The 26,020-nt window shown below is 55.0% G+C and overlaps 1 protein-coding gene across 2 annotated transcripts; it reads left to right on the top strand.

Annotated features, from left to right (window-relative positions):
- Window positions 1-642: 642 nt before the first annotated feature.
- Window positions 643-25,926, top strand: SLC37A2 (solute carrier family 37 member 2). Of its 2 annotated transcripts, XM_046017471.1 has the most exons (19): window positions 643-1,487; window positions 13,384-13,465; window positions 13,919-14,012; window positions 14,125-14,203; window positions 15,187-15,322; window positions 15,507-15,583; window positions 16,484-16,650; window positions 17,209-17,252; window positions 17,536-17,688; window positions 17,973-18,063; window positions 19,413-19,475; window positions 19,840-19,925; window positions 20,413-20,461; window positions 20,661-20,734; window positions 20,999-21,077; window positions 21,226-21,323; window positions 21,620-21,684; window positions 21,878-21,934; window positions 23,506-25,926. In XM_046017471.1, the coding sequence occupies exons 1-18, from the start codon at window positions 1,429-1,431 to the stop codon at window positions 21,906-21,908; spliced, it is 1,527 nt and encodes a 508-aa protein (XP_045873427.1). In that variant the 5' UTR covers window positions 643-1,428; the 3' UTR covers window positions 21,909-21,934; window positions 23,506-25,926. The 2 variants fall into 2 exon arrangements, with proteins under 2 accessions (XP_045873427.1, XP_045873428.1); XM_046017472.1 differs by lacking the exon at window positions 21,878-21,934.
- The last annotated feature ends 94 nt before the right edge of the window (window positions 25,927-26,020 follow it).

The raw sequence follows: 26,020 nt of genomic DNA, 5'->3' as shown, positions 1-26,020 counted from the left end.
GACCTCCCTGTACCGCACCTAATCTAGCCCTGGCTCCTTCCATCTCCTTCCTTCTTTCCTCTGTCCCTTTTCCTCCTGTCCCCTGCTTCTTGTCCGTATCTCTGCCACCGGACCTCTGCCCCCTGACTGCCCGGTGTCAACGGGTTTACAACACTGCTTACCCGCTTCATGCTTGATGCCAGGGCTGGGAACAGCCACGCTCATTATTCTGGGCCCCGGTCTGTTTAGTGGAGCTGTTGTGCCATTTCTCTGACTTTGCACGGGGGACCTGGGCGCCCCTAGGAGTTAGGGGCAGGGTGGTATTAGGGCTGAAACCAATTTGCGCAGACACATTCCTATTTTATGTTCTATTTTTATTCTCCACCTGAAGGCTTCCTGTCTAGCCCTGTCTAGGTCACCCTTGAGTTCATATCCAAAGACCTCAGAGTATCATCTTCTTTGTTTTTTTTTTTTTTAAGATTTTATTTATTTGACAGAGATCACAAGTAGGCAGAGAGGCAGGCAGAGAGAGAGAGAGGGGGGGAAGCAGTCTCCCCGCTGAGCAAGGAGCCCTGTGTGGGTCTCCATCCCAGGACCCTGAGATCATGACCTGAGCCAAAGACAGAGGCTTAACCCACTGAGCCACCCAGGCGCCCCAACACAGTATCTTCTTTCTATAGGTGGAAACACCCTGGAAATCTTCAGGCTGGAGGTCTGAGGACCACTTTTAAGAGCACAGAATTCTGGGCTCCTTCCCTGCTGCCTGGCTGCTGGCCTCCAGAAGGGAAAGCAGGAAGGGCTGCAAGATTGTCCCCAGTCTCGGTGCGAGGAGGGAGTGGTGGAGTCCTGTCTGGCTCAAAGCACAGCCTGGACTCGGAGTGGGACAGGAAGCCGCTGTGGGGCCTGAGAGAGATGTTTGGGCCAACACCGTGACTCCCTGAAAAACCTCCTGTGCTCCGAGGGTGCCCCCGCGCTCAGATCAGTGTCATGGGGGACCACCAGGTATCGTGTGGGTACTGGTCCGCCGCGCGCCTCAGTTTCCCGCTGGGGGTCAGGAGCCACGCCTCGGGACAGAAGGGCGCTGCAGGACAGCGGCGGGCAGACGGAAGGTCGCGGAGAGCGGACTAGCCTGGGCTCGCGGCTGTCGGTACCCAGGCGGGAAGTGAGCAGAAAGTACAAAGCGAGAGGAGCCCCCAGAAGCTCCGAGGGCCGCCAGCTGGGAGGCCGAGCTCGAGAAAATGCAGGTGCCGGAGGTTGGCGGTCGGTTCGCGCCGGGCGGACCCCGAGGGCCTTCAGGTGCAAAGGGGCGGGGGCTCCGGGCGTCTGGCCGCGGAGCCGGGGCGGGCCGGGCCGCGGGGCATTTAAACCCGGCCGACTGCCAGCGAGGGCCACGCGCCCAGCCCCGCGCCCTCCTTCGGCCCACTCCGCCTCGGATCCCGGCCCGGCACGATGCGGTCTTCCTTGGCTCCGGGAGTCTGGTTCCTGCGCTCCTTCTCCAGAGACAGCTGGTGAGCCGGGCTCGGGGAGGGAGGCGCGCCGGGTCCCGGAGCAGCTCCCCGCCGGCCCCGGAGCGCCGTGGGCAGGGAGCGCTGGCGGCCGGGCGGGGGACCGGCGGGGGACCGGCGGGGGCAGCCGGGGGCAGCCGGGGCACAGCCCGCCTCGCACACCCCACCGAACCTGGGCTTGCGTGCCGGGCCACAGAGGCCAGGGGCGGATGGAACTGCTGATACAGGGGCCGCAGGAGTTGCTGAGTGGCCCCTTTGCTCTCTCCGACTCCTTGGATAATACAGAGGCCAGAACTCAGTGACCTGGAACCTCACCCTGGGCGGGGTGGGGTGCGAGGGACAGACCTCTGAGATCAGAGCCGCAGCTGCTCCTCCGCTGAACCGCCACCCCCGCCCAAGGAGTGCCCGGGCTTCTGCAGTAGCCTTTCTCCTGACCTCGCGGGACTGTGCGGTGGGGTGGAGGGCTTCCAGCTCCCTCCCCATCAGAGGGCACACACTGGAGCAGTCTGCTTGGTCTACACAGTGTTTTGGAAGCATTGTGTTAGTTGCCATCATTTACAAATTGTAAAATTTAAGGTAAATAGACAGACCCCTGGCTTCTCTTGAGAAACAGTGTAGCAACACCAGGCCTATATTCCCTATATTATATGACTAGGGGTTGAGGATCTCTTTTGGATAGGGTGGGTGCTCTTAAGACGACCAACTTACTGGTTTTAAGACAGAAAATCCTACATACCCAGCCCTCTCCCCCGTAGACAGGCTGGGATGGTTGATCACCCACAGCGCTTGCCCTCACTGGCAACAGCCCTCGGTCACTTCCAGCCGTCTTCACTCCTTTCCATTACTTTTTGATCCTTCTGGAGCTTAGGACTGTTAAAATATTTTTCATAAAAAGTTGAAATCATGGCTCTGATAGGTTACAAAAATAAACATGTGTTAAAGGTTTTATTTGACTTATAATGAGAGAGGCAGAAAATGTCCGGGAAGGGGGGAAGAGGGAACTGTTGTTTAATGGGTACAGAGTTTCAGCTTGGGAAGATGGATAGTTCTGGGGATGGATGGTGGGGATGGTTGCAGGGCAGTGGAAAGGCACTTCAGGCCCCTGACCTGTACCCTTCACAGTGGTAGAATTTATGTGATGTATATCTTTCCACAATTAAAAAAGAATCTGAAGAACTTGGCCATTTGTAAATCAGGAATATTGAGACAAAACTGACTTTTCCACAGGCTGGGAGAAAAGACTATGAATTGGAGACTGTCATTTCACACACACAGTTTGTATGACTTATCTGTTACCTGCTGCTTCAAAGAATTATAAAATAGCCCAAAGTCAAGGAAGGTTAGAATCTGATAACTGGAGGGGTGTCCTCTAGACAATGCACAGTTTCCCAGGGAAACTTTTTTTTTCCCCCCAAAGTCTCCCCTGCTTTGAGCAAAAATACTTGCTAAGATGATTCTTGATCACAAAATAAGGCCGGTCTCGTTAGATTTGATCTGATTACATATATAAGAACAGCAAGAGTGTTCATCTACAATATGGGCCTTGTTAAGTTGCTTTGCTGGAAGTTTTCATAAGAAATCTTAGACTGGGGGCACCTGGGTGGCTCAGCGGGTTAAAGCCTCTGTCATGATCCCAGGGTCCTGGGATTGAGCCCCACATTAGGCTCTCTGCTAGGCGGGGAGCCTGCTTCCCTTCCTCTCTCTCTGCCTGCCTCTCTGCCTACTTGTGATCTCTGTCTGTCAAATAAATAAAATCTTTAAAAAAGAAAAAAAAAATCTTAGACTGGACTTTTAAAAGCCTTTATTTATTTATTATCCTTTATTATTAACTTTGAGATTAGGAAGACAAGACACTGGTTTTCACACTAGATTTTACCTGCTGTACCTATAAATGTGGGCAAATTCTTCTCTTCTCGAAGTCCCCCAAATACCCTACGTGTCCTCAGCCTGCCAGGGAGTGACCTTCCTTATTTGCCAGTGAGGGAACACAGTAAGCCAGGTTTCTTGGGAGGGTTTTATTAGTATTGGCTCCACATAGTCAACATTAGTTCCTTAAAAGGGGCTGGCTATATCCGATTAAATGATCATCACTGTCAAATATGACATTCCACGTAAGGCCTTGGTTATATAATCAATTTTTCTAATTACATCCGTGTTTAAAAAAAAAAAAGAAAGAAAGAAAAAAGGGCAGGGCGCCTGAGTGGCTTAGTGGGTTAAGCATCTGACTCTTGATCTCTGCTCAGGTCTTGGTCTCCCATCCTATGAGTTGGAGCTCCACACTGGGCATGCAGCCTTCTTAAAAAAAACACCAACAAAAGGTGAATTTCTTATTGAACGTTTACTAATAACCATATTGCTATGAAAAGCAGGAAGCCTCAACAAAAGTTTCTGAATTTGGAGGGGGGGGGGGCGGTCTGGTAGGGAGAATAAGAAATGTGCAAGTGTTTTGTTGTAGTTTACAAAAACAGAGTCTATTGAATTGTTATGGGTTATACACCGCTGAAGAAGAACTAGAAGGGCTTTCTGATATTTCCAGAAAATTGAACATTGTAACATCAATAATATTCTAAACATAAAGGCAGCCATCCCTCACCAGTTCACTTGGGCCTCTGTGATTCTTTTTCCATTGACTCTTGGGTGAGCAATCGCCTAAACCTGTCTGCTTCTTCCCTGGAGTTCTGGAAGTCCAGCCTCAATCTGCCTATATGTTCTTTCAAGATGTGTAAGCAATGCCGTGAGAGTCCTGTACCCCAAGACTATCTGGTCTTGATTATAAGAAATTAATATATACAATTATAGTTAGAAAAATTGATTATATAATCAATTCATATTATCAATCGAGATAGTTCTCGATTGGTAAAGATGTAACTTTTGACCTACAGCTGATTGCAGAGCCTTTAGGAAGCATCAGAATGAAACAACGGCCTATAGATGACAGAAACCTAAAGGGGCATGAATTACCGTATTATGATAGTTTTCAGAAGTGAACAACCTGATGAGAATTTGTGACCAGAAAAATGTGGCTAACCAGGAAATGTTCCCGAGATACGCAAAACAAAATCCAGCCAATTAAAAATCTAGACAGTGTCTAAAAACACAGTAAGGTAAATTCAAAGATGGTGAACATTACATTTTGACTTATAAAAACGGATGAACACAATTTGTATGGAGGAAAAAAATCTTGAGATATTTAAAAATCCTGAGATTGAATTTATATAATATCCCAAGAATATCAACTCCAGAGACTCCATCAGTCTGGAGTAAGTCCTACACATCTGTATTTTATTTATATAAGTAAGCTCTACACCCAGTGTGGGGCTCAAAATCACAACCCCCAGTTCAGAAGTCCCACTCTCTTCTACTGAGCCAGCCAAGTGCCCCTACACCTCTGTTTTCATAGAACTCCGTAGGAAAGTCTGATGTCCATCCCGAGTTGAAAACCACTCACCTAGAAGATGTTCGATCCAAATTAAAGCAGTAAGGTTGCAACCCAGATAGCATTTTAAATCAGAACCAAAATCGTGACTGGTCGCCCTATATTGTTACCGCTAGGCAGGGCTGCCGGGCCACGGATACATGGTGGCAGATCTTGGACCCGGAGGACACTGAGAAATCTGGACGAACTGCTCATATAGCCTACAATTTGTGAACTGTTAATATAAATAATAACATTTTGCCCTTAGAAATTTAACCTAGACGAGACTGAGTGTCTCTTCACAACATTTCTATGCAGTTGGTCGATAGCAACATATCAAATAAAACTAATTATTTGCAGCCCTTCTCTTTTTATTTTTTATTTTTTTTTAATATTTTATTTATTTGACAGAGAGAAATCACAACTAGGTAGAGAGGCAGGCAGAGAGAGAGGAGGAGGCAGGCTCCCTGCGGAGCAGAGAGCCCGATGTGGGGCTCGATCCCAGGACTCTAGGATCATGACCTGAGCCGAAGGCAGAGGCTTTAACCCACTGAGCCACCCAGGTGCCCCAGCCCTTCTCTTTTTATAAAAAGTGAAAAAGTAAAATTTCCAGGGGCTCTTTTGGGGGTCTCATTGATAGTTTTAAGTATGAAAGATGTCCAGAAAGATTAATTTTATTTTGCATTTAGGACTTGATTTTGGGAAAGCAAAACATCAAAAGTTGTTAGGACATTTGAGTGCTCATCGTGAGTGCCTAAGAAACTTCTTGACCGCCCTTTTGAAAGTGATGATAATACATTAAAAAATAAACTTAGAAGGTAACATTGTAAAGAAACTGAGCTGTTTCCTAAAAATCTTTGTTTTAAAAAGTATGGAAAATTTTTTTGTAGGACACTGGATGTTTGCCATCTAGGTAGATTCCCCAGGAGGTAAAAAAAAAAAAATTTACAGCTTCTCTTTAAGAGCAGACCAATAACCAACATTCAAGGAAATTTTGTCACTTTAGCAGAGAAAACTAGATTCTACTTTTGCATTGTCATATTTGATACTAAAGGAACCACAGCCTCTTTTTGAAAATAATACGAATAAAACAAAAACTGAGCCAGATTTGGACAAAACTTTAACATAATTATTTATTTTCAGACTCCTTATTTGCACGTACTATAATCCAAAACAAATCAACTTCTCTTTTCACAAACTTCTACAAATGTATCCATTCAGGTTTTGTCCTTTATTGTCCTCTTTCTTATTCTGGAAGGACCGGTCATTTCACTTTAGGATAAAACTTTTCTTTTTCTCTTCTTAAAAACAAAAACAAAAGGGCGCCTGGGTGGCTCAGTGGGTTAAAGCCTCTGCCTTCCACTCAGGTCATGATCTCAGGGTCCTGGGATCAAGCCCCGCATCGGGCTCTCTGCTCGGCAGTGAGCCTGCTTCCTCCTCTCTCTCTGCTTCTCAGCCTACTTGTGATCTCTGTCTGTCAAATAAATAATAAACAAAATCTTTAAAAAAACAAAAACAAAACCAAAAACCCCACTGTATCTTATCACCGTGTGTCCAGTTGTACGTGTCTGCCACTGTTATTCCTAATGGAGTTTCATTCATATGTATTAATTATACCATTTAGCCAGAGTAGCTTCTGTTTTAGAGGAAATAGGGTTGGGGAGGGTAGGTAATTATCAACAGCCTGTCCCACACCAGCATTTTAGAAGAACTCATGAATACACCTAACAGCTTTCTACAACCACACACGTCATTCAAAGTATGACTCCAACTATGTACTGTGTTGGCCAACATCTCCCAGAGTTAAGCCAGATCTGGACTGAAATCCTTTCCCCACGGTATGCTTTGTGCAGTTGCCTTCTCTAAGCCTCAGTCTCCACAGGATAAACATGATACGAGAACATTCTTAACTTCCCGTGGCCGGTGAAGGGCCCTCAGTAAGTGTCCTTTTCCTTTTTTCCTGCTGGGTGGAGGGCTGGACTCCTATCCCACACTAAGCATTAATGTGGTGCCTACTGTAGGCACATTATTATTTTTATTACTTTATTATTTTTATTATCTTGAGCTCTGGGGCTTGTAGTAATGATTAAGGTCTGGTCCTACCTTCCTGAAATTAAGGATCAAAGTCTTCTCAGACTTACTGCCTCCCCGTGTCCCCAAAGAGGGCGTTGAAGCAGACATGAAGAAAGCAGGTCTAGCTAGACCTTCCTCGACTAGGACACCGGCGGCCGGATTCACCGTGAGCTTTGGATTCCCCCATTTGTCGAGCGGGCGGGAGTGAAGCCCGCTTCACAGGACCGTGCGAGTGTTATGTGAGGTGCCGTGTGTGAAGAACTTAGACCAGGCCCAGGCTCACGCAAACCACTGATTGAACTTTAACTATTGACTCTCCTTCTTCTCAATTTTTCGACTACTCTGTGCCAGACAGTGTTGATTTGTAGCTCACCATAAGCCGACGAGTTGTTTCCCCGCCTCACCTATGGGTGTCATGAGGCCCAGAGAAGTTCCTCAGCTTGTCCAACCCCGCATAGTTAGTACATGACCGAGCCAGAATTTGCACCCAGGTTAGTCCTTCTCCCAGGCCCGGGGTCCTTCTGCTCTCCTCCTGCTGAGAGTGTGGCAGGGGACATGTCACAGGGACGGCCGGCCTCACACAGATCACTCCATCCCTTTGAGGCTGCAGGGCCTCGTCTATAACGTGGAAATGACCGTGTACCTACATCACAGGGTTCTGGTGAAAGTGAAAAGATGAGGAAATCATGCAGCCCGGGGCCTGGCTCATGGTCCGTCCTTGGTCACCGCTAAGTGCTCGTGCATGTCTGTGGACGGAAGGAGGGATCCAGCCTCAGCAGGAGGAGAAGGTGGCCTTGACCCAGGGGATCTGGAGGTGTCCTGAGCAGAGGCCTCGGAGCCAGCCACAGCACGAAAGGGAAGACAGCCGGTCGGCTCGGGACTGACCCAATGTGGCTACAGCTGGATTGGGGCAGAGGGGCACGGAGGGAGTGGCCCCTGGAGGCCTGCGAGGGAGACAGGCAGCCCAAACTGTGGGAGCAAAAGTCGGAGTCAGAGAGGTTTCCACCCAGGGAGATGTTACTCCTGTCCCTCCTCCTCTGTGTCAGGCTGGGGCCAGTAGCTCCTTCAGGGCCCGAGAGTCCTCCCAGCCCTGGGCCTGGCTGGTGCCCTGCCTTCGGGCCCCGAGTCTGCGTGGGCATGTCTGGGGGCAGCTGGGAACACGGGCCTCTGGCCAGAAATGACTGCAGCCGGCGCGAATGGGGCTGCGCCCATTTCCTGGGGCCCCGTGAGGGAGAAGCACTCAGGACAAGGAGAAGAGGAGCCCGTGGGAGGCGGGACCGGCTGGATGAGCAGGAATGGGGGGGAGGAAGGCTTTGGGCAGGCAGGAAGGCGGGAGCTGTGAACTCCCACATCACTGTTTGTTCCCCACACCCTGATCTTTCCCGGTGAGCTGGAAAGGCCAAGGCTGCCGGCTGGCCGCCGCTGGATCAGACGGCTCCCCTAGTAGAGTTTACGGAGGGCTCTCATGGCCAGATCCTAGCGCCCACCCCCAGGGGACGCAGAAGCCCTTCGAATACATCCCAATACATCCCCAGACCTGCTGTATTACCTCGATTACCTTACTTAAAGAATTTCAAACTGAGGCTTAGACAGTTCAACAACTTGCTCAAGGCCACAGTCCGCAGCAGGACTCAGTCTCTTTTGGTCTAAGTCTGGCTATCTTTTCCCTGTCCCACCGGGGCCCCGATCAGGGCCCCCGATGTTGCCTGAGTAGCATTGTCGTGTCTCACGTTCCTGGTAACTGCGAAGAAGGGCTTGGTGAGGGCCACAGAAAGGGGGCCTTGAAATGAGCTGTGGCCGTGAGGGGCTGCTCTGGAAAGGACTCGAGATCCATGTGGAGAAACTGGGGGACGCACTGTTATCCCTGCCCCCACCGCAGGGTCAGAGCTGATCACACAGCATGACTCTGTGGTCTCCCCTCCCCTGTCACTCGTGATCGCTGCCCTCTCCCCAGCTGCCTTCTGCTTCCTCTTCCCCCTGCCGTTTCCTCTTTCCCGTCTTGCAGAGCAGACTCATACCTCCCTTGGCTTTGGGAAGAGGATCTGACTTAGGGCCCGTGGACGGGTCTGGCATGATCAATGTCGTTGGTCGAGGCCTTATTTCTTCCATTCAAGTTGTGCCCACTGAGTGCAGAGGTCGGAGTGGAGCCATCCAAAAGTAACGACAAGATGGAGGACAGGCCTCGGGGGCAGAGTCTCTGAGGGTCCCTGAGTTGGTGTGTATGTTGGGGGGGGCAATGCAGCTGCTCTCCTCTTGGCCCCGGGGTCATGCCTTGGACCCCCAACACTTCATGCTTTAGGCAGCTGGAGACTCTTGAGGGGAAGGCCATCATCTTGCCTTGCTAGGCGGGACCCCGGCTCTGCCATCCCCAGGACATTTCCATCTGTGCTATTTGCATAATGTCAGCCACCTCTTCCAAACCCTTCCGACTCTCAACGCTCTTCCAGACGTTTCCAGCTGCCTAGACAACACATCACGCTGGAGCTAAAGCCATGTCTGTCTGTTCACGGTCTCGGGCTTCCCTCACTGAGCCTCCTTGTGCAAGCTTTCCACTTTCCTAAAAGTGATCATGATCTTATCTGCTCATTTTTCCTGTGAAGTCCTGGGCTTCTTGTGGCCACCTGCCAGTCTCTCCCTTTGCTGGAAAGGATCTTGGGACCAAGCTCTGAATCAAGCTGATGTCTCTGAGCAAGCTTTTGAGTCCCAGCTGGAGGAAAGGTGACAAGGAGAGGATTCCTTTGGCTAACTTTCTGCCCCCAGAGGGCTTTGGGCCCGTCCAGCCGTGACCTGCCCCTGTCCCACCCTGTGTGCTGAAGGCCTGGCTCTGGGCTCAGCCTCTATCCTTTTCAGATCTGTGGAGTCCCAGAACAGGGACATCCAAGGACAGGCCACCAAGTCCCATTTCCTCAGGGCAAGTGCCAAGCTCACCAGCAGCCGCAGCCAGCCTGTCACCTGGCTGCCTGAGCAGCCCTAGACGTCCACTAACAGCCCCTGGTTGAGGCACGGGGACGCAGAGTGTGGCTGATGAGGGACCTGAGTCCTCACTGGCCTTACGGGGTGGGGGGTGGGGTAGCAACATGATTGGAAAGCAAGGAAGCAGGTACTAGGGTTGATTGGGTGGCTACTGGGGAAAGGGTGCTTTTTTCCACCACCTCCTAAGGCCAACGTCCCTCTCCTCTGCTGTTTCTTGTTGTTCTGGGTTGTTGTACTGGTGGTAGTAAGAGGTCCTATGGGGTTTTTGTTTGCTTTTAATCCACTGCTGCTTTGGGACACATGGATCCTTGTCCTTACCTTAGAAGTCCTGGTGCTGAGTCTGGACTGTTCGCTAACAGTTAAGAGATAGCTAGTTCGTCTCACTATCTAATTTGGTTACTGAGTAACGAGTGCTGGGTTGGGGGAGGCTAGGACTCTACGAAGTGCCACTTTCTGCTAACAAAGATTTAGGGGGCCGGTCACGGAGCAGCTGGCCTCACTTGGAACCATCTAGGGGCCTCACGGTGCCTGGCCTGTCAGCCCAGCCTGGCCCAGGACCTGGGCTGCCATCCCTCCCCTCACAGCCCCCCAGGGCCCACTGCTCCCTTCCTGGGGCCTCTTGGTTCCAAAGAAAGGGCTGGTGAGAGGGGAAGTGAAACCTGTGGTTCTGCACACCCCGGAGCCCCTCAGCTGTCTTTCCTGTGAGAGGCTCTGAATCTGGCAGCCTTTGGTCGGCTTAGCTCAGCCCTCTGCCTGATCAATGACCCCAGTCCCCTTTGAACGGTGGCACCTTGGCCTTTTTCTCAGAATAGCAGCCAAAGTGGAACGGAATGGAAAGAGGACTGTGGAATGGGAAGTGGACTGGACAGACAGGAGGCCTGGCTCCAAGGACGCTCTGCCCAGCTAGCCGTGGGACTCTGCGCTCCTCCGTGCCTCTCTGCAGTCCAGGCAGGAAGTCCCAGAGGGCATCGATGCCAGGCCTGACATCACGGCACGCCTGAGGACCTCCTGCCCCACCCCCCACAGCCCCCTAGATTCATGACTCTTCTGCTCTCTGGGGTGTCAGCTTGTCTCCTGGAGGTTGAGGTCAGAGCAGAGGGAAAGGGCAGGCCGGGCTCCTGGAGGAGGGCAGTGCTGGAATCTCACAGGTCTGGATACTAGTGTGGGCCCTTTCCGACCCTCCTTATCTGCTCCCCAGGGAGCATCTGGGCAGGCCCACTGCAGGCTGCGAGGTGAAGCAGGGTGGGGGAGGGGAGTGCGTGTGGGAAGAGCAGGGGGAGCTGGGAACCGTGCTAGGCCTCTGGGCCTCTGGTTGGCTCTGACCAGCTCCTGGGAGGGCTTCCCAGGCAACACCAGGCTCTGTGGCTGACAAGGGTCTTCCTCACTGCTGGGCCCATCATGGGAGAACAGTCAGAGCTGGGAGCCTCAGCAGGGCCTCAGGGATCTGTCAGACGCAGAGGAAATCTGATTTGTCTCCACCATCAGTGCCTGCATCCATTTAGCTAGCAGCCATGCTCAGCTCGGCTGAGCCCCGGGGCTGTGGGGGTGGGGCTTAAAGACGGTCCAACAGGGACCTGGGGACTAGGGGGAGAGTCCTATTGTGTTCACCTGTCTTTGAGATAGACAGGCTTGGTGGTCTCATCCACGTGCCACTGCTGAGGAACCCAGAGGGGAAAAGATGGAGGAACTTGTGTTCGGTTCCCCAGTACACCAGAGGCAGCCCGTAAAGCGCTTAGCTTTTCCCGCCCCAGTGCTTCCGGCTGTCTGCGGGGCCATTGTTTCCTCCCAGCCATTCCTCTTTGAGGAAGGCCAGCTGGACACCCTCTTCAAATCCCCTCAGAGAATGTCCCCAGATTCTACAAGTCCCCGAACTAGGAGGCATGGGTCATATGCCTGCGGCGGGGACCTGGAAAACATGGCTGCCGCTAAGCTTTCTGATGTTGGTCCCTGTGACAGTCCCTCAGAGTGACCCCACATTCTCTGGGGAACTCAAGCCCCTGGAGGACCTCTGTGACCCACCCATGTGTCCCTGGGAACTGGTGGCCAGGGGGCCCTGTTTGTTGTAGAGGAGCATACAATCCAGACGAAATAGTTGGAACTTCGTTCTCAACAGCATGGAGGGCAGCTGGAAAATGTTAAGCCTGGTAATGAGTGGGTGTGTGAGTGTGTGTGACTTGGTTCTCTTGAGAAAATGCACCATGAGGTTGTGGAGAGAGGGGAGTCAGAGAACCTGGGTAGGAAGCTCAAGTCCAGGGTTCTCTGAAGGTTCTCAAGAAGGGGTCTAAGAGCCCAACCTAAATCCAGGCTCTTCTGAAATTGGGGGGCAGTGAGTTTGGGGTTTGAAGGCAGTTCCCTAAAGAGGGCAGAGTATCCTACCCCTTAGGTTCATGGAGCTGAGGTTGGAAAGGTCTCCAGGGCCCCTCCTCCCCTTGCCCATTCTTCTCCATGAGATCTCAAAAAACCCAAGCCTCTGGATCTTTCCTAATGTCTGCCCCTTTCCCCTGGGTTGTGGGCCCTTTTCAAGGTCTGTTTTCCATGTACTTGCTGGCTGCTGGCTGCTGACTCAGCTCAGCTGTTGCTCTCCTGGGGAAGCAGACACTGACTCAGGAGGATGTCGAGGCCCTTCCCCCAGACCCCCCAAAGAAGGTCAGGGCCCGGGCGTGGGGTGCATGCTTGAGGGGTGCCTGGCTGAACGGTTCTTTCCATCCCAGGCCGGTCCTTGGGATGAGAAGTGGGGGAAGGAGAGGGCGCATGTGATGTGTGAGCCACAGATGGAAAGAATGAGCCTTCTGTCCAGTGGGACGGACAAGACTGGGCCTGGGAAGAGGATGTGGATTCTGGCCCCGGCTTCTCCACTGTTGCTACATTTCCAGAGGTGTCTGAGCTCTCTTCTTCCTGGGCTGCAGCCACTGCTAGGCCTGTTGTGTTCAAGGTTTAAGAGGAGTCGTGAGTTCACTTTAGAGACGAGCCATGGCAGCCTCCTACCTGCTCCCACCATTAAAACCATTGCTGGTATTTTAATAACAATTCTGCTTGGTTGCTCCCCTGTCTCAGCAGTGTACCCAGACACACACAGGGGCGTCCTGACCTTAGTGAGGTCACAGGACAAGAGAGGTGATGGGAGATGACAGGAGCAGTTGGGGGGGCAGAGGGGCACATAATTTGTGTTGTCTAGGGGACCAGGCCAGCTCTGCTGGAAGGCCGCAGGAGTTGGGACTAGAGAGATTGGGCTCTCTGAGCACGCTGGCCTCTGGGCATCTGTTCCTACCCTCCCCTTGACCTCTGTCCCAAGGAACTAGTGTCCAGTTGGACCCTGAGCTAGAGTGTCAGAGGTGTGGAGGCCCTGAGGTCGCCAGAGCGGGTCCCATGGGACACTGCACCTGAGCTCCCAGCCGTGGTTGACTTCCCACTAACCCAGACGCCCGCCTCTCCCTGCAGGTTCCGAGGCTTCATCCTGGTGCTCACCTTCTTCATCTACACCTGTTATCACATGTCCAGGAAGCCCATCAGTGTTGTCAAGGTGAGGCTGGCCTGGCGGTGAGGAAGAAGGCAGGAGATGCTGGGCTCCCTCAGAAATCAACTCTAGTAGTATGGTCTGGAACTTATTCCCTAACTGGAGTCACGGAGATGACGCCTTCACATGGTCAACCCCCCACTTTTAGTAGTTGTTCTTAGAGAACTTTCCCTAGGTGCTCCTTTGGACAGCAGTGTTAATGGGCTGTGGCGGGAACGGGAGGGCAGGGACCCCAGGCTGTATGGGCTCTGCTCAGACTCACCTTGCCCTTCACGGAGGGTCTAACACGGCCCCTTGCCCCTGTGCAGGAGGGGCTGCCACAGGAAGGCTCACGGAGTCCAGGGTGCAGGCCGCGGTGCTGGTGTGGTTGGGGAGGGAGACGGTTTGCTTGGCTCTGGGCCGAGTGGGCTCTGACGCCGGGAGGTGAGCCCCGACCTGTGCACCCTCTCGCCTCTTCAGAGCCGTCTGCACCAGAACTGCTCGGAGCTGATCAAGCCCATCAACGACAGCCACAGTCTCAATGACACGACGTGGTGTGACTGGGCTCCATTCGGTAGGAACGGGGCATGCTGCTCTTGCCGCAGGAAGAGGTTGTCTGGGGCCAGAAAGGGTTTCCTGCAGGGGCCGCCAAGCACCAGCTCTCTGTCTCTCCCCTCTGTTTCCAGATAAGAACAACTACAAGGAGTTACTGGGGGCCGTGGACAATGCCTTCCTTGTGGCCTATGCCATCGGCATGTTCATCAGGTAGGGGATGGGCCAAGCCTGTGACTGTCCCAGAGTAGGGGGCTCCAGAGCTGAGGGCTCCCCCAGGTGGACAGGAGGCAAAGACGTGGGCACACACCACGAGCGCCTGGCCATTCTCCTTTCCCTCCCGCGGTCACCTGGCCGACTCCTTCACCTGGCAGGCTCCCGTAGCTTATTCTCCTGGAAAGCGTTTCCTCTGGGGTTACTCTCACAGATGACAGTGGCGGTGGGATGGCTGGAATATGGGTTTTATTCCTGAACTGGGATCCTTTGTGGGTGGCCGAGGACACGGACATGGCTAGGAAAACCGCCAGCCTCTCCTAGGCCTAAATTAGCCCAATAAGCATGGCTTTGACGTAGTGAGCCTGCTGTCTGTTGCCAAGAACCAAACGGGAAGAAGGCCGGGTACTGCCTTCCAATGGCTCACAGCCTAAGAGAGGGGCCTGCTTCATAGCTGGTTCCAAACCAGTGTGGTGGCTCGGTGACCGAGGATGGCGGTGCCACACTCACTTGGAGGAGGGGGGCAGGTCACAGGACTGAGAGGGGAAGGACGGAGCGTTCAGTCATAGGTGCTGAGCTGCACATGTTTGGGGGGCAACAAAGTGAAGATTCCAGAAGGCATCCGGGTGTGACCCCACAGTGGGAGAGGTCAGGATAGAAGCTACCCAGTTGGAGCCATGTAACTTGTAGGCGGTCCTTGGAGCCATAAAGTTGGTGCAAGGGACTGCGCCCCGGGGAAAGTCTGTGAGAAGGAGTGGTCAGCCAAGGGCAGAGGGGTGAGGAGGCCAAGGGGAGAACATTTCAAGGAGCGTGTTCAGCAGTGGCAACTGAGGCAGCAAAGTCCACTGAGTGGAGATTCAGGGCCTCCCTGGCAGGTGGCAGGCAGCACAGAGGTGGTTGGTGGTCACCTGGGCCAGAGGCGGCTCAGGGGTGCCGGGAGGAGGCAGCTCGTGATTAACCACAGATCCAACTCTCTTCTCCAGTGGAATTTTTGGGGAGCGGCTCCCCCTCCGTTACTACCTTTCAGCTGGAATGCTGCTCAGCGGCCTTTTTACCTCGCTCTTTGGCCTCGGATATTTCTGGAACATCCATGTGCTTTGGTACTTTGTGCTCATCCAGGTACGAGCCCCCGTCTTGCACTCAGACCTCTGCTCCATCGTGGGGAGGGTTGTGGAGGCCGCTAGTGGTGTTGTGGTTGGTTGTGGTTGGTGGGGGTTGGGGAGGGCCCCACAGCCGGGGAGAGGGCAGAGGGAGTCTGCAGCATGGCCCAGGCCTGTCCCACTCACCTCCAGTCTCCCTGCAGATCTGTAACGGACTTGTCCAGACCACAGGCTGGCCCTCTGTGGTGACCTGCGTTGGCAACTGGTTCGGGAAGGGAAAGTGAGTGTGGGGAGGGAGGCAGGGAGGGCTGTGGGGAGTGAGGAGGTCTCTCTTGGCCCCTAGTATAATTTCAGGGTGAAATTATAAGGTGAAAGTTTCTAAAGTTTCTAACTAGAAACTTGGGTCTGTCTTGCTGATTTTCACATTTAGTTCAATGTTTTAGTGACTGAAAAGCATTACTGATTTTTCTCATGGATAAGGTTTTAGTCCACAAAACAGGCCACCCTTGTTACACTTTTTCCTCATAATTGACTAATTTCCATTTTGCATGAAGACAAAAAGGAAACCTATAAAACATTATTATTATTATTGTTATTATTATTTTGTACTCGAACTGGTTTTTGTGGGGGAAAAAAAAATTTGCTTTCAAGGAGGCTTTCTCCAGCTCAGCCCTACTAGACATTTGGGGCTGGTTGCTCTTTGCCGTGGGGCGACCTTGCACACGGCTGGGTGTTTATCAGCATCTACCCGCTACATGCCAGAAGCGTACCCGGAGCTGGGACAATTAAAAACCCCCAGACACTGTTTGTGTCCCCTGGAGGCGGAGTGGCCTTGGTTGAGGACCCAGATTTGGAGTAGCAGCCCCAGGACAAGAGGGAAGAGAGGAGTGGGGGCCGGAAGTGCTCGGGATGGGGAGAGCTCCATCTGGAAGGCCTATGTGAGCTGGCTCCAGTCACTGGCTGAGGGGAGCAGGACCCCCGGCCTTGGCTGTCCCTTGCTTGGCACCTGGCAAGCCCTCCCCCACCACCCCCCATGCTGTCTTTGGGCCTGGAGGCTGGAGGCTAGAGGCAGCCAGCTGTTTGCACTTGGCCAGGGTAGGGGTGATGAGCCCTATGCTTGTTTTGACTTTCTTTTACTCTTCTCCCCTGTCTTTCCTGGTCCTGCCTCCCTCCCGTCCAGGCGGGGGCTCATCATGGGCATCTGGAACTCACACACATCCGTGGGCAACATCCTGGGCTCCCTGATCGCTGGCGTCTGGGTGAATGAGCACTGGGGCCTATCCTTTGTGGTGCCGGGCATCATCACCGCTGCCATGGGCGTCCTCACCTTCCTCTTTCTCATCGAATGTGAGTGTCCCCCCCCCACACAGGGCTCAGAACTGAGCCTCCCCCTTCTCGTCCTGGGGCCCGGGGGAAGGCAGCTGGCCCTGGGGGAGGACTACTGGTGTGTGTGGCCTGGGACTAGCCCGCCTCTCTGGGCTTCAGACTTTTTTCTTTTTTCACTTGTAAAAGAAGACAAAGAGGGAGACGAATAGCCTTTACTTGCTATTGGTTCAGGGATGGGGGGCTGAGCAGTTGGCCTGTGGTTGCCTGGCAAGTGCTGGCTCTGATGTGTGAGCGCGGGGAGTGGGAGGTGATGGGACCCTTGTCACTTGCTGTCCTCTTCCCCATTCTCCGATGGCCTTGGGAGACAGCTCAGCCTGCCCTTGTGGCCACTTTGTAGCCAGAGAATGGGGACTCACAAGGCCCTTAGTGACACCCGTGGCGTTAAGGGAGCCAGGCCCGGAAGGTGCTCCCGAGCCTGGGTTCCAGGCTCCCTCTTGCTGGGAAGTAGACTGGCCATTAACTTAGCGGCTGGGGGCCGGACTGCTGGGAAGCTTCTTAGAAGGTGGGTTTTTCTTTCAGACCCAGAAGATGTGGACTGCGAGGCTCCCCAGCACCACACTAGTGTGAGCCTCCCCGCCCGTGACTCCATCCCCGGGGGCGGCTCCCAGAGAGGACTGGGGCGTGGGAGGGGCATGTGTGCCCACAGTTAGCTCACAGGCTCAGTGTCAGGACCTCAGAGTGGCTCCCCGACAGCCTGATGGGGCTTGGTGGGACATTCATTCAGTTGCCAAGGGGGGCGTGGACCTCCTCCAGCTTGGGAGCCTCTGCCTGCTGCTTGGGTTGTCCCCCCAGTCGGCGGGCAGTGGCCTCTGGCTATGCTCCCAGCCGGGGCTCCTCTCTGTTCAGGATGGGCTGGAAGAGAACCCGGACAGCCCCGAGGACCTGGGGAACGGTCCCTGTACCAACAAGGAGAGCAGCCTGGAGAGTGCGGCCAGGTGCTCCAAGGAGCCAAGGACACAGCCTGCAGCCATCAGCTTCCTGGGGGCGCTCCGCATCCCGGTGAGAAGTCCGTGGCCTGGAGGGCAGCAAGGGGCTCTCTGGATGTCCCCGCTGGCTGTCGGGGGAATGGGGGGGCTCGGGGGACTCTAGGGCTCTGTGTGAGGTGTGAGGGAGAGGAGCCAGCTTGGGGAGGGTAACACTGGAGGGTGGTCCTCACACAGCCTTTGAACAAGACTTTGCGCAGTAGTTCGGGGGGAGGGGGGCGGCTGCTGAGCCCCTCCTGGGCTACCCCTGGCCCGGGGCGTCTGGCATGCCTTTCCAACACCCTCTGTCATGCTCCGCAGGGTGTGGTGGAGTTCTCGTTGTGTCTGCTCTTTGCCAAGCTGGTCAGCTACACCTTCCTCTACTGGCTGCCTCTCTACATCTTCAACGTGGGTGAGGACAAGGGGCAGAGGGGCGGGAGGGCTCTCTGAGGGGGCACGTGATACATTCCAGAACACCGTTCTGGATTCCAGAACACCGTTGGGATGTCCGTGCAACCTCTCCTAGGGCAAAGGGAGACTTTTTAAATTTATTTTTCCATTGGAAGTTAGACCTCATACACTACCTCAGAGACCCTGATTCCAGACACCTTTCTTCCCTTGGACCAGAGTTGGGGGTTCGGAACTCAGAGATGTGTTCTGTCATCCTTCCTGACTTCCTCTCCAGCCTTGTGTGTAGGAGAACCCACCTCCATCCAGCTGGCTTGGCTCACGGATGAGAGGGGCTGGATGGTGTGGGGACAGGTCTGCGTTTGAATGCCAACCACCCCTCCCCCAACACACACACACACACATACCAGGAAGAGGGCCCGGTGAGCTACCCCACTGCCTGAAGCCTGAAGTGAGCTCTGCTCTCCTCTCCCCAAGGGCTGCCAGGAGCCTCCCAGGACTGATATCTGGTGCCTGGGTCAGCGGCACTGCCCTCCTTCGGGGCCCACTCTAGCCCGCCCCTGCCCTCAGAGCTCTGCCAGGGCCCAGGCCCTCTGCCCCCCAGCTGCAGCTGCTCCCTCCTTTGGGGAGAACCCCAAAGGCTGCTTTGCAAGCGCTGTACTTGCTCCGAATAGGATGCCCTGGGGATTACACAAGGCCAAATCCCAGCCCCTGACTTGACCAACAGCCCCGTCACGGGGCCCCTCTCAAGGGTAAGAGGGAACACGCCAGGGCAGCTCTATAGACACTGGGACTTTTGGTTTTGTGGCCTTGGTGCCAACTTCAGAGTAGGACTCAACCTTGAGGGTTTGGCTACAATTCCAGCTTCTGGATCTTGCTCTTTCTAATCCGAGGACAAGGCCTGGGACCTGAGGTCCCCATTTGCCTGTGAGTCTCCTTCCTGGCTTTGTGTATTAGCAGAGACCTCCCATGGATGTGGAGACTCCTGGTGGAGGCTGGCCATGGGCTTGGGAGCAGAGCATGACCAGCAGTGTCCCTCCTCCCCCGGGGCCAAGGTGGCCCAGCCTGACAGGGTTCTCCTGGGCCAGATCCCAGTGCTTTCAGGGGAAGGCTTTTCTGAGAGGTCAGAGCCAGCCTGCAAGGGGAGGAAAAGTACAGGATGGGGTACAGGGGGAGACTGCTGTGAGTTTACTTGTGACTCTGGCCAACGACTTCCCATGGGTCCTCACTCCTTCCTCTGAAACCGGAGGCAATGGGACTGGGTCAGGTGCTCTGTAGGGCTCTTTCTGGCTGTGGCACTCCACAATGCCTGCTCAGAGCCCCGCTCTGACCATATATTTGTGTTTTCCACAGCTCACTTTAGCGCGAAACAGGCTGGGGACCTGTCGACCCTCTTCGATGTTGGTGGCATCATGGGTGAGGCCCTGCCCTATTCTGCCCTGGGCAGTGTTCTCCTATTCCCCTTCTCTTGTGGGGGTGCAGAAGGAAGGGACAGGTCCAATGTGATGTGAACTGGGTGGGTGGCATCAGAGAAAAAAGGGCTCCTACCCAGCTGGGGAGACCTCAGAAAGTTGACCCTCGTGTTTGATCTTCCCATAAAAGCAGTGGGTACAGGGAGGGCTTCAGAGGGAGAAGTTCTACTGGTTCTGGATGCCCATGCCCAGGCTAGCATTGGGTGGAGCGATGGGACGAAGCGATGGGGCAAGGCTTGGGGTGCCGCATTAGTGGGTGGCTGTGGTCCTACTGGGAGCAGCAGGGTGCGAGTTGGTCTGTGTTCTAGGCGGCATCATGGCGGGGCTCATCTCCGACCACACCAACGGCAGGGCCACCACCTGTTGCGTCATGCTGATCTTGGCTGCCCCCATGGTGCGTATGACCTCAAGAGCAGGGCACACATGCTCACGTGTACCTGTGTGGGCTGTTTCAATGTGTACACCCCGGGCGTGGATGCACATGCCTATCTCTCTGCGTGCATGCACGTCCGTGTGCACACCGGGGGAGGAGAAGCCGGGGGCGGCACGGACTCTGAGATTCGGACTGAGGATTTTGGAAAGGGGTTAGCAAGGATTTGGCCTTGGTGGAAAAGAGGGAGGCCAGCAGCTGAACTTCCTGGCTCAGGAAAGAATAGGAAATTCAGGTTGGGTGTGAGAGAAGCCTTTTTGAGAAACAGGAAACAACAGATTTCTACATCTTAGACCCTCCATCCCAGGAACCATTAAAGACCAAGAGTTCTGGAGTAAGGTGGACCTCTGGGGTTCCCTGGGAGGAGAGGGTGTGCCAGACTCCGAGTCTAACCCACACAGCCCATGGAGAGGCCTGGGTGTGACCCTGCCTCTCCCTTTTCCTCTCTCAGATGTTCCTGTATAACAACATTGGTCAGAACGGGATCACCAACTCTATAGGTGAGGGGGTGGCCGCAAGTCCAGCCAGCGCAGATGAAGAGCATTGCCTTGGGAGCCCCAGGAATCCACTTGGGGGCATTGGTGGGAGGCACAGGGAAGTGAAGGCTCTTGGCCTGACGCCTGGGCGTTTCACCTGCTTTGGGGCTGGGGCGGGAGGTGGCCTCTCATCCCTAACGAGCTGTCTCCGTCACTGCCTCAGTAATGCTGATCATTTGCGGGGCTCTGGTCAATGGTCCTTACGCACTCATCACCACCGCTGTTTCTGCTGACCTGGTAAGCAGGCTGCCTCCCTGGGGTGGGGGAGGACTCTAGGAGCTTGGTCAGGTCCTGGGCACATCTCCAGGTTCAATATCCCACATTCCCACCCCCTCCCTGGTGCACAGAGATCCTGGTGTAGGAGAGCCTTAAAGTCCTCCTCCACTCCTCTCAATTCCAAGCCCCAGTTGCTGCCTTGCCCCAGGTTGGCCCCATCCTGGTCCTGGTGCTGCCTGGTGCTGCCTCTCTGGTTGGCCTCTCCATGCTGTTCTCTCTCCCCAGGGAACTCACGAGAGCCTGAAGGGCAACGCGAAGGCACTCTCCACCGTCACAGCCATCATCGACGGCACTGGGTCCATAGGTCTGTGACTCCAGCTTTTGGCCCTTGGCAGCTGAGCCCTGAGCCTTGTTGAAGTGCTCAACACACTTCTCGGAATGCCGCCCTCGGGTGGGTGGGCTGCTTAAGGCCCCTTGTCGGGTGCCCCTCCCTGATGTTGTGTTCTGCACAGGTGCGGCTCTGGGGCCTCTCCTGGCTGGACTGATTTCCCCCACAGGCTGGAACAACGTCTTCTACATGCTCATCTCTGCCGACGTTCTGGCCTGCTTGGTACGAGATCTTGGGGGTACACAGATGGGTATTGGTGTCCTGTCCTCTCCTGTCCTGCCAGGCTGGAACCCTGGAGGTCCAAAGCGTGGACCACGAGGGGCTCTGGGGCAATGAGAGCAGCTGACACTCAGAACCCCTTTCCTTCCATGGGTGACCCCCCTGTCACATGAAACTGTGTACCACCACCTTCCTTCCACCAGCCCCCCAGCCCCCCAGTCACCTAGCACTGGGGACTAACCACACGGTCAAGGCTAATGTGGCCCTCCCCCTCCCTCTGTGCCTCTGACCCCCCACAGCTCCTCTGCCGGTTGGTGTACAAAGAGATCCTCGCCTGGAAGTCATCCCTGAGCAGAGACAGAGGGTGAGTCCCCAGACAGCTGTAGCCCCACCTCCCCAACCCCACTTCCTACGGGAGTGAAAACCCGTGTTCACTTCTCCGCACCCAGCCTGAGCCCACCTGTGGCCCGGGACTGGGGCCGGACCCTGGAGGTGCTCCATGCCCCACCCCTCCACCACGCTAATGTGTCCTCTGTTGTCCCCATGTGTCTCCGTAGCTCTAGTCTGGCCCTAACCCACCCGCGGTAGTATTTTCCTCAAGTCCCATGACTTTTGTGAGTATTGTCTTCAAGTCGGTGGCTGACGTGCCCTTCGAGTGGGGCCTGCATGCAAATCCTTTCTCCTCCGGTGTGATTTTTTTTCCCAACTTTCTCTTGTTTCTTGGGGGCCAGCTCTGGAGACTCTCCGCCCGAGCAGAGCATGGTGCTTGGAAGTGTTTCCTGAGCAGCCCGAACTGCCACAGGGGTTGGCAGACTCTTCTCCTTCGGGCGAGTGGTAGGGCTTTTTGCTGTACCCCTAGGACAGAGGCGAGATCCAGGGAAATTATTTTCGCTCTGAATTAAGACTCTGAGCCCTATGTGCCTCCTAGAGTTCAGAAGCCAGGATCATCTGGCCCCTCAGCCTGGGGTGTACAGAAAAAAGCAACAACCAATCAAAGCCTCTGGGATAAAATTCCGATCAAGCCTCGGTGGCTGGCCTGGTGCGCTCTCTGTCCATTGCCCTGTGGTGGTGGGTGTGGAGGCCGCATGGACAGGGCAGTGGCCAGGGCAGAGCCAGCAAAAGGCTGGGCCGTGGGCCGGTGCTGAGGGGAATGTTCCCTCTGGCCTTTCTGGCTCTGCTTCTGAGCAGGAGGTTCTGGCTAATGAGGAGCCGGCCAGAGTGTGGACCTAGTCCTGGATGGTCAACGTGTGCCAACAACCCCCGGGGGTCATGGGGACCAGCACAGTAGCCGGGGAAGCTCTTCCCCTGAAGGATGGCGTCTTCCAGGTTCAGGGGGAGAAAAACTGAGAGCAGGAGGCACAGCAGAGTGTCTATCCCGCTTGCCCTGGAGGAGGGAGCTGGGGGACTTGTCCCCTCCCCTCGCCTGCCTTCTTGGGCCTGGCCTGAGGGGAGACTGGGAGGTTAAGAAAAGTAGCAGGAAGCCGGGGGATGAATATTAGTATTTAATCAGCATCTGCTCCCTGCCTGGAGTGGAGTCTGCCTTCAGACGCAGCTGCTTACCTGTCAGGCACTGTGAGACATCGGTTCTGTCATCGAGAGATGAGAGAACAGAGGCTCGGGACAGGGAATGTGACTGAGGCCTTCAGCTGAGCCTCAGTTTGAACCCAGGTGTGTGGGATACTTGCTTTTCTCTGTACTCTTGCCACGCGGAGCTGGGCCGGCTCTGAGGAAGGCTGGTGCAGGGGGAGCGGTGGGACTTGCTAGGGCAGAGGGATCATTGGGCCTAGAGCCAGAAATCCCTGGATGGTCCCGACTTCTCAGCTCACTCGCATTGATAAGACCATGGGCATGGCCTTTGTGTCCCCACATCCTTCTGTGTATAACTGGGGGTGCTCAAACCTAAGCCACAACCACTTGGTCAGAGGCTGAGATGGGATGGGATCTGTGATCCCGCTTTGCCAAACTGCCAGGTGTGGCACGAACATTGCAAGGCTTTCATTATCATGCCGGCTTGCTAATTTGCCACTGAAGGGGAGGAAGGGAGCCCTAATGACAGAATAGGGTTGAGAGGCAATTATTAAGGGATCCTACAAACCTGCCTTCCCTGTACCCCTCACTGGGGCAGCAGCTTACAAACCTGTCTGTGTCTTACTTTCTCTTCCCTTGCCTCTCACCCCTCCTGTAGGTATAAAGAGATATGAAGCCCTGATTCGAAGAGAAGCACGGAGGGCCCCAGCTGATTCCCAAAGTGCTCTCCCCTGACCCCCTCATGGGGGCAAGACAATGGAACCCACTACAGATGGGCTGACAGGGCCTCTGAGGGGCTGGGAGGTTCTCCTCAGGAAGGGGCCTGCCAGCAGGAGGACTCACAGCCCTGAGCTCCAGAAGCTGCAAAGCAGAAGGGTTGGGGATCAGAGCTGAGTGGTGTCTCCAGCTTGGTAAGGGAAGAATATGCTCAGACTCTTGCTTCTTCAGATTCCAAGACAGGAGGCAGGGGCTGGACACGGGCCAAGGCCCGGCAAAGCTGTGTCGCTCCTTCCCATGTGGAAAGTGAGCCTCGGGGCTCAGCCTATACCTGTCTGTGGATTTCTGACCCTATTTGAGAGCCACCAAGCCTCGCTTCCTTCCTTTGTCCATAAGCCAGCTTTCTCGTGTATTTCCCATGTCGGAACCTCTTCTACCCTGCATTTGATCCTGGCTCCTAACCCGAGCCGATTAAAGTGTTATTGCTGTATTCTGTGGGACCAGCACCAGGGAGAGGAGGTGCCGAGGGGACAGACTTCAGGGAGGCATCACTCCTGAGCCTGGGGCTGGGCTTCCCTGGCCCCAGTCTCGTCCCAGCCCTCTGTGTCCCCAGGGGAGGAGCACATGTCAGAACAGTGCCGGCAGGGGAGCAGGCCTGACTAAAGCCACAGGGGCCAGTGACCACCGAGTGCTCACCGCTTGCGAGCCCTGCTCTGGGAACAGAGTAGATGGTGAGCACGGAAGACGGACTTCCGCCCAAGCACAGGTCCCAGGGTGACGAGACTAGCAAGAAAGCTGCCTGGCTCATTCGGGCCACCGTCCCATGGGCAGTGGCCCGAGCTCTCTGCGGCCTGCCTCCCCTTCCCCCCGTGTTCCTGCCTTACTTCTCCTGCCCACCCCACCCCGGAGTGCTGCCTGCCAGCTCCCTGACCTCCAAAGCCACCCATCAGCACAATACAGATCCCTTTTGCCAGCCTGGCCTGTGCTCATCCTTGTCAAGGCCTGGCATGGCCGCGCGGGCTGTCGCGTTCCCAGGCTGGGACTGGCCGCAAGCGGGCCTCCCTGAGGAGATGCTCGTGACCACACGGTGGGGGGCGGGGGCCTGCGGGGCTCAGCAGGAGCTAGAGCCCCACACAAGGTGCAGCTGTGGCATTAACGGGGACACTGGGGGCCAGGGCAACACCGACACAGCTTGTACACACTGCCCTGGTGACAAACTGAAACTCACTCGGGTTTGAAAGCAGGTGATGGTCCGGGATCTCTGGGTCCTCCGGGTGCCCCCCCGGGGCGGTGCTGCAGGGCATGGCCTTACCTTCAGCTTTTTTGGAGGCTTCTTTACGAGCAGAGGCATCTGAGCGGCTCGCTGAGGGAAGCCACTAGATGGTGCCATCCTCCGCCGGCAGAGCCCGGCGTGGGCTGCACACTCTTCCTGCTTCCAGGTGGGGAGCAGAGGGTGCTCTGTTCACCAACTGTCAGCCTTCTCTCCGTTGCATCGGGTCAGGGTAGGAAGGCTGGGAGACTTCCTCCTGGGGTGGGAGGCTTCCTCTGCCCTCGCCTCCCCACTGACTCCCGTGAAGCTTGTGTCCTCACCTAGAAGGCAGTCCTGACACGACCTGCCTCAGAGGACGGGCATGAAGGGAGCCAACTGAGTCAGCATTAAGCACATGCTGCCCGCCCCTGAGGAGCTTGACTAGGAAAGGGAGAAGATAGAAATACGTAAATATTTCTGAACAAGACGAGGGGGAGGGGGGACGCTGGAGATGGTGCCGGGAGCTGAGAGGCTTCACCATCCCCCAGTCCAGCCTGAAGGGACAGGGGCAGGGGGGTGATACACGGAGGAAGCGATGTAAAAGGCATCAGAAGAACGAGTGGGACTTAGGCAGGCGGCTAGTTTGATAAGGTAGGGAGGGGACCTGGAAGAGGGAGGACGTGGACAGGAACACTGAGCAGGCCGCTCAGAGCGCAGCAGCAGGACCCGGAGAGCGGCAGAATGTGCCCGCTCGTGCCTGGCCAGCCAAGGGATCAGCGTGGTGCTGGCAATAAGCAGAAGGCCCATGGAGCTCAGCCCCTGGCCTCAGCGATGAGGATGGGGGCTGTGGGTGGGAGATGGGGGGAGACGGCAAAGGTGGAGGAACCCAGGCCCTGGTCTGTGCCCCTGTGCACTGGTCTCCCAGGCCCAGGGTTCCCTGCCCCACCTCCGCTCTGGGCGCTGACTGTTCCCCGGAAGCCTGCTACCTGCCTTCTCTCTGGGCCTCAGCACTCACTTGGGGCTAATGCAGGAGCATTACGTTAATTAGTTATTCATTTAATTTAACTTCACATTTGGTCTCAATTAAGCTTAAAGTGTTCTTCCTTATAGATGTTACAATAGCACTTGTAATTAAAAAGCAATAACTCTTTGCATTTCTCCTTTAGAGAGCCATTGGGAGGCTTGGGTGGTGTGCGGTTGTGGTGGG

The sequence above is a fragment of the Meles meles genome, chromosome 8 (genome assembly GCF_922984935.1).
Source record: "Meles meles chromosome 8, mMelMel3.1 paternal haplotype, whole genome shotgun sequence".
NCBI classification, from domain to species: Eukaryota; Metazoa; Chordata; class Mammalia; order Carnivora; family Mustelidae; genus Meles; species Meles meles.
This window is presented reverse-complemented; position numbering and strand designations above follow the sequence as displayed.

Bases quoted from the DNA above. Each gene is read 5' to 3' on its own strand.
- SLC37A2 (XM_046017471.1), top strand. From the start codon at position 1,429: ATGCGGTCTTCCTTGGCTCCGGGAGTCTGGTTCCTGCGCTCCTTCTCC. The intron at 1,488-13,383 runs GTGAGCCGGGCT...CTCTCCCTGCAG, and splicing joins TCCTTCTCCAGAGACAGCTG to GTTCCGAGGCTTCATCCTGG. The intron at 16,651-17,208 runs GTGAGTGTCCCC...TTTTTCTTTCAG, and splicing joins CTTCCTCTTTCTCATCGAAT to ACCCAGAAGATGTGGACTGC.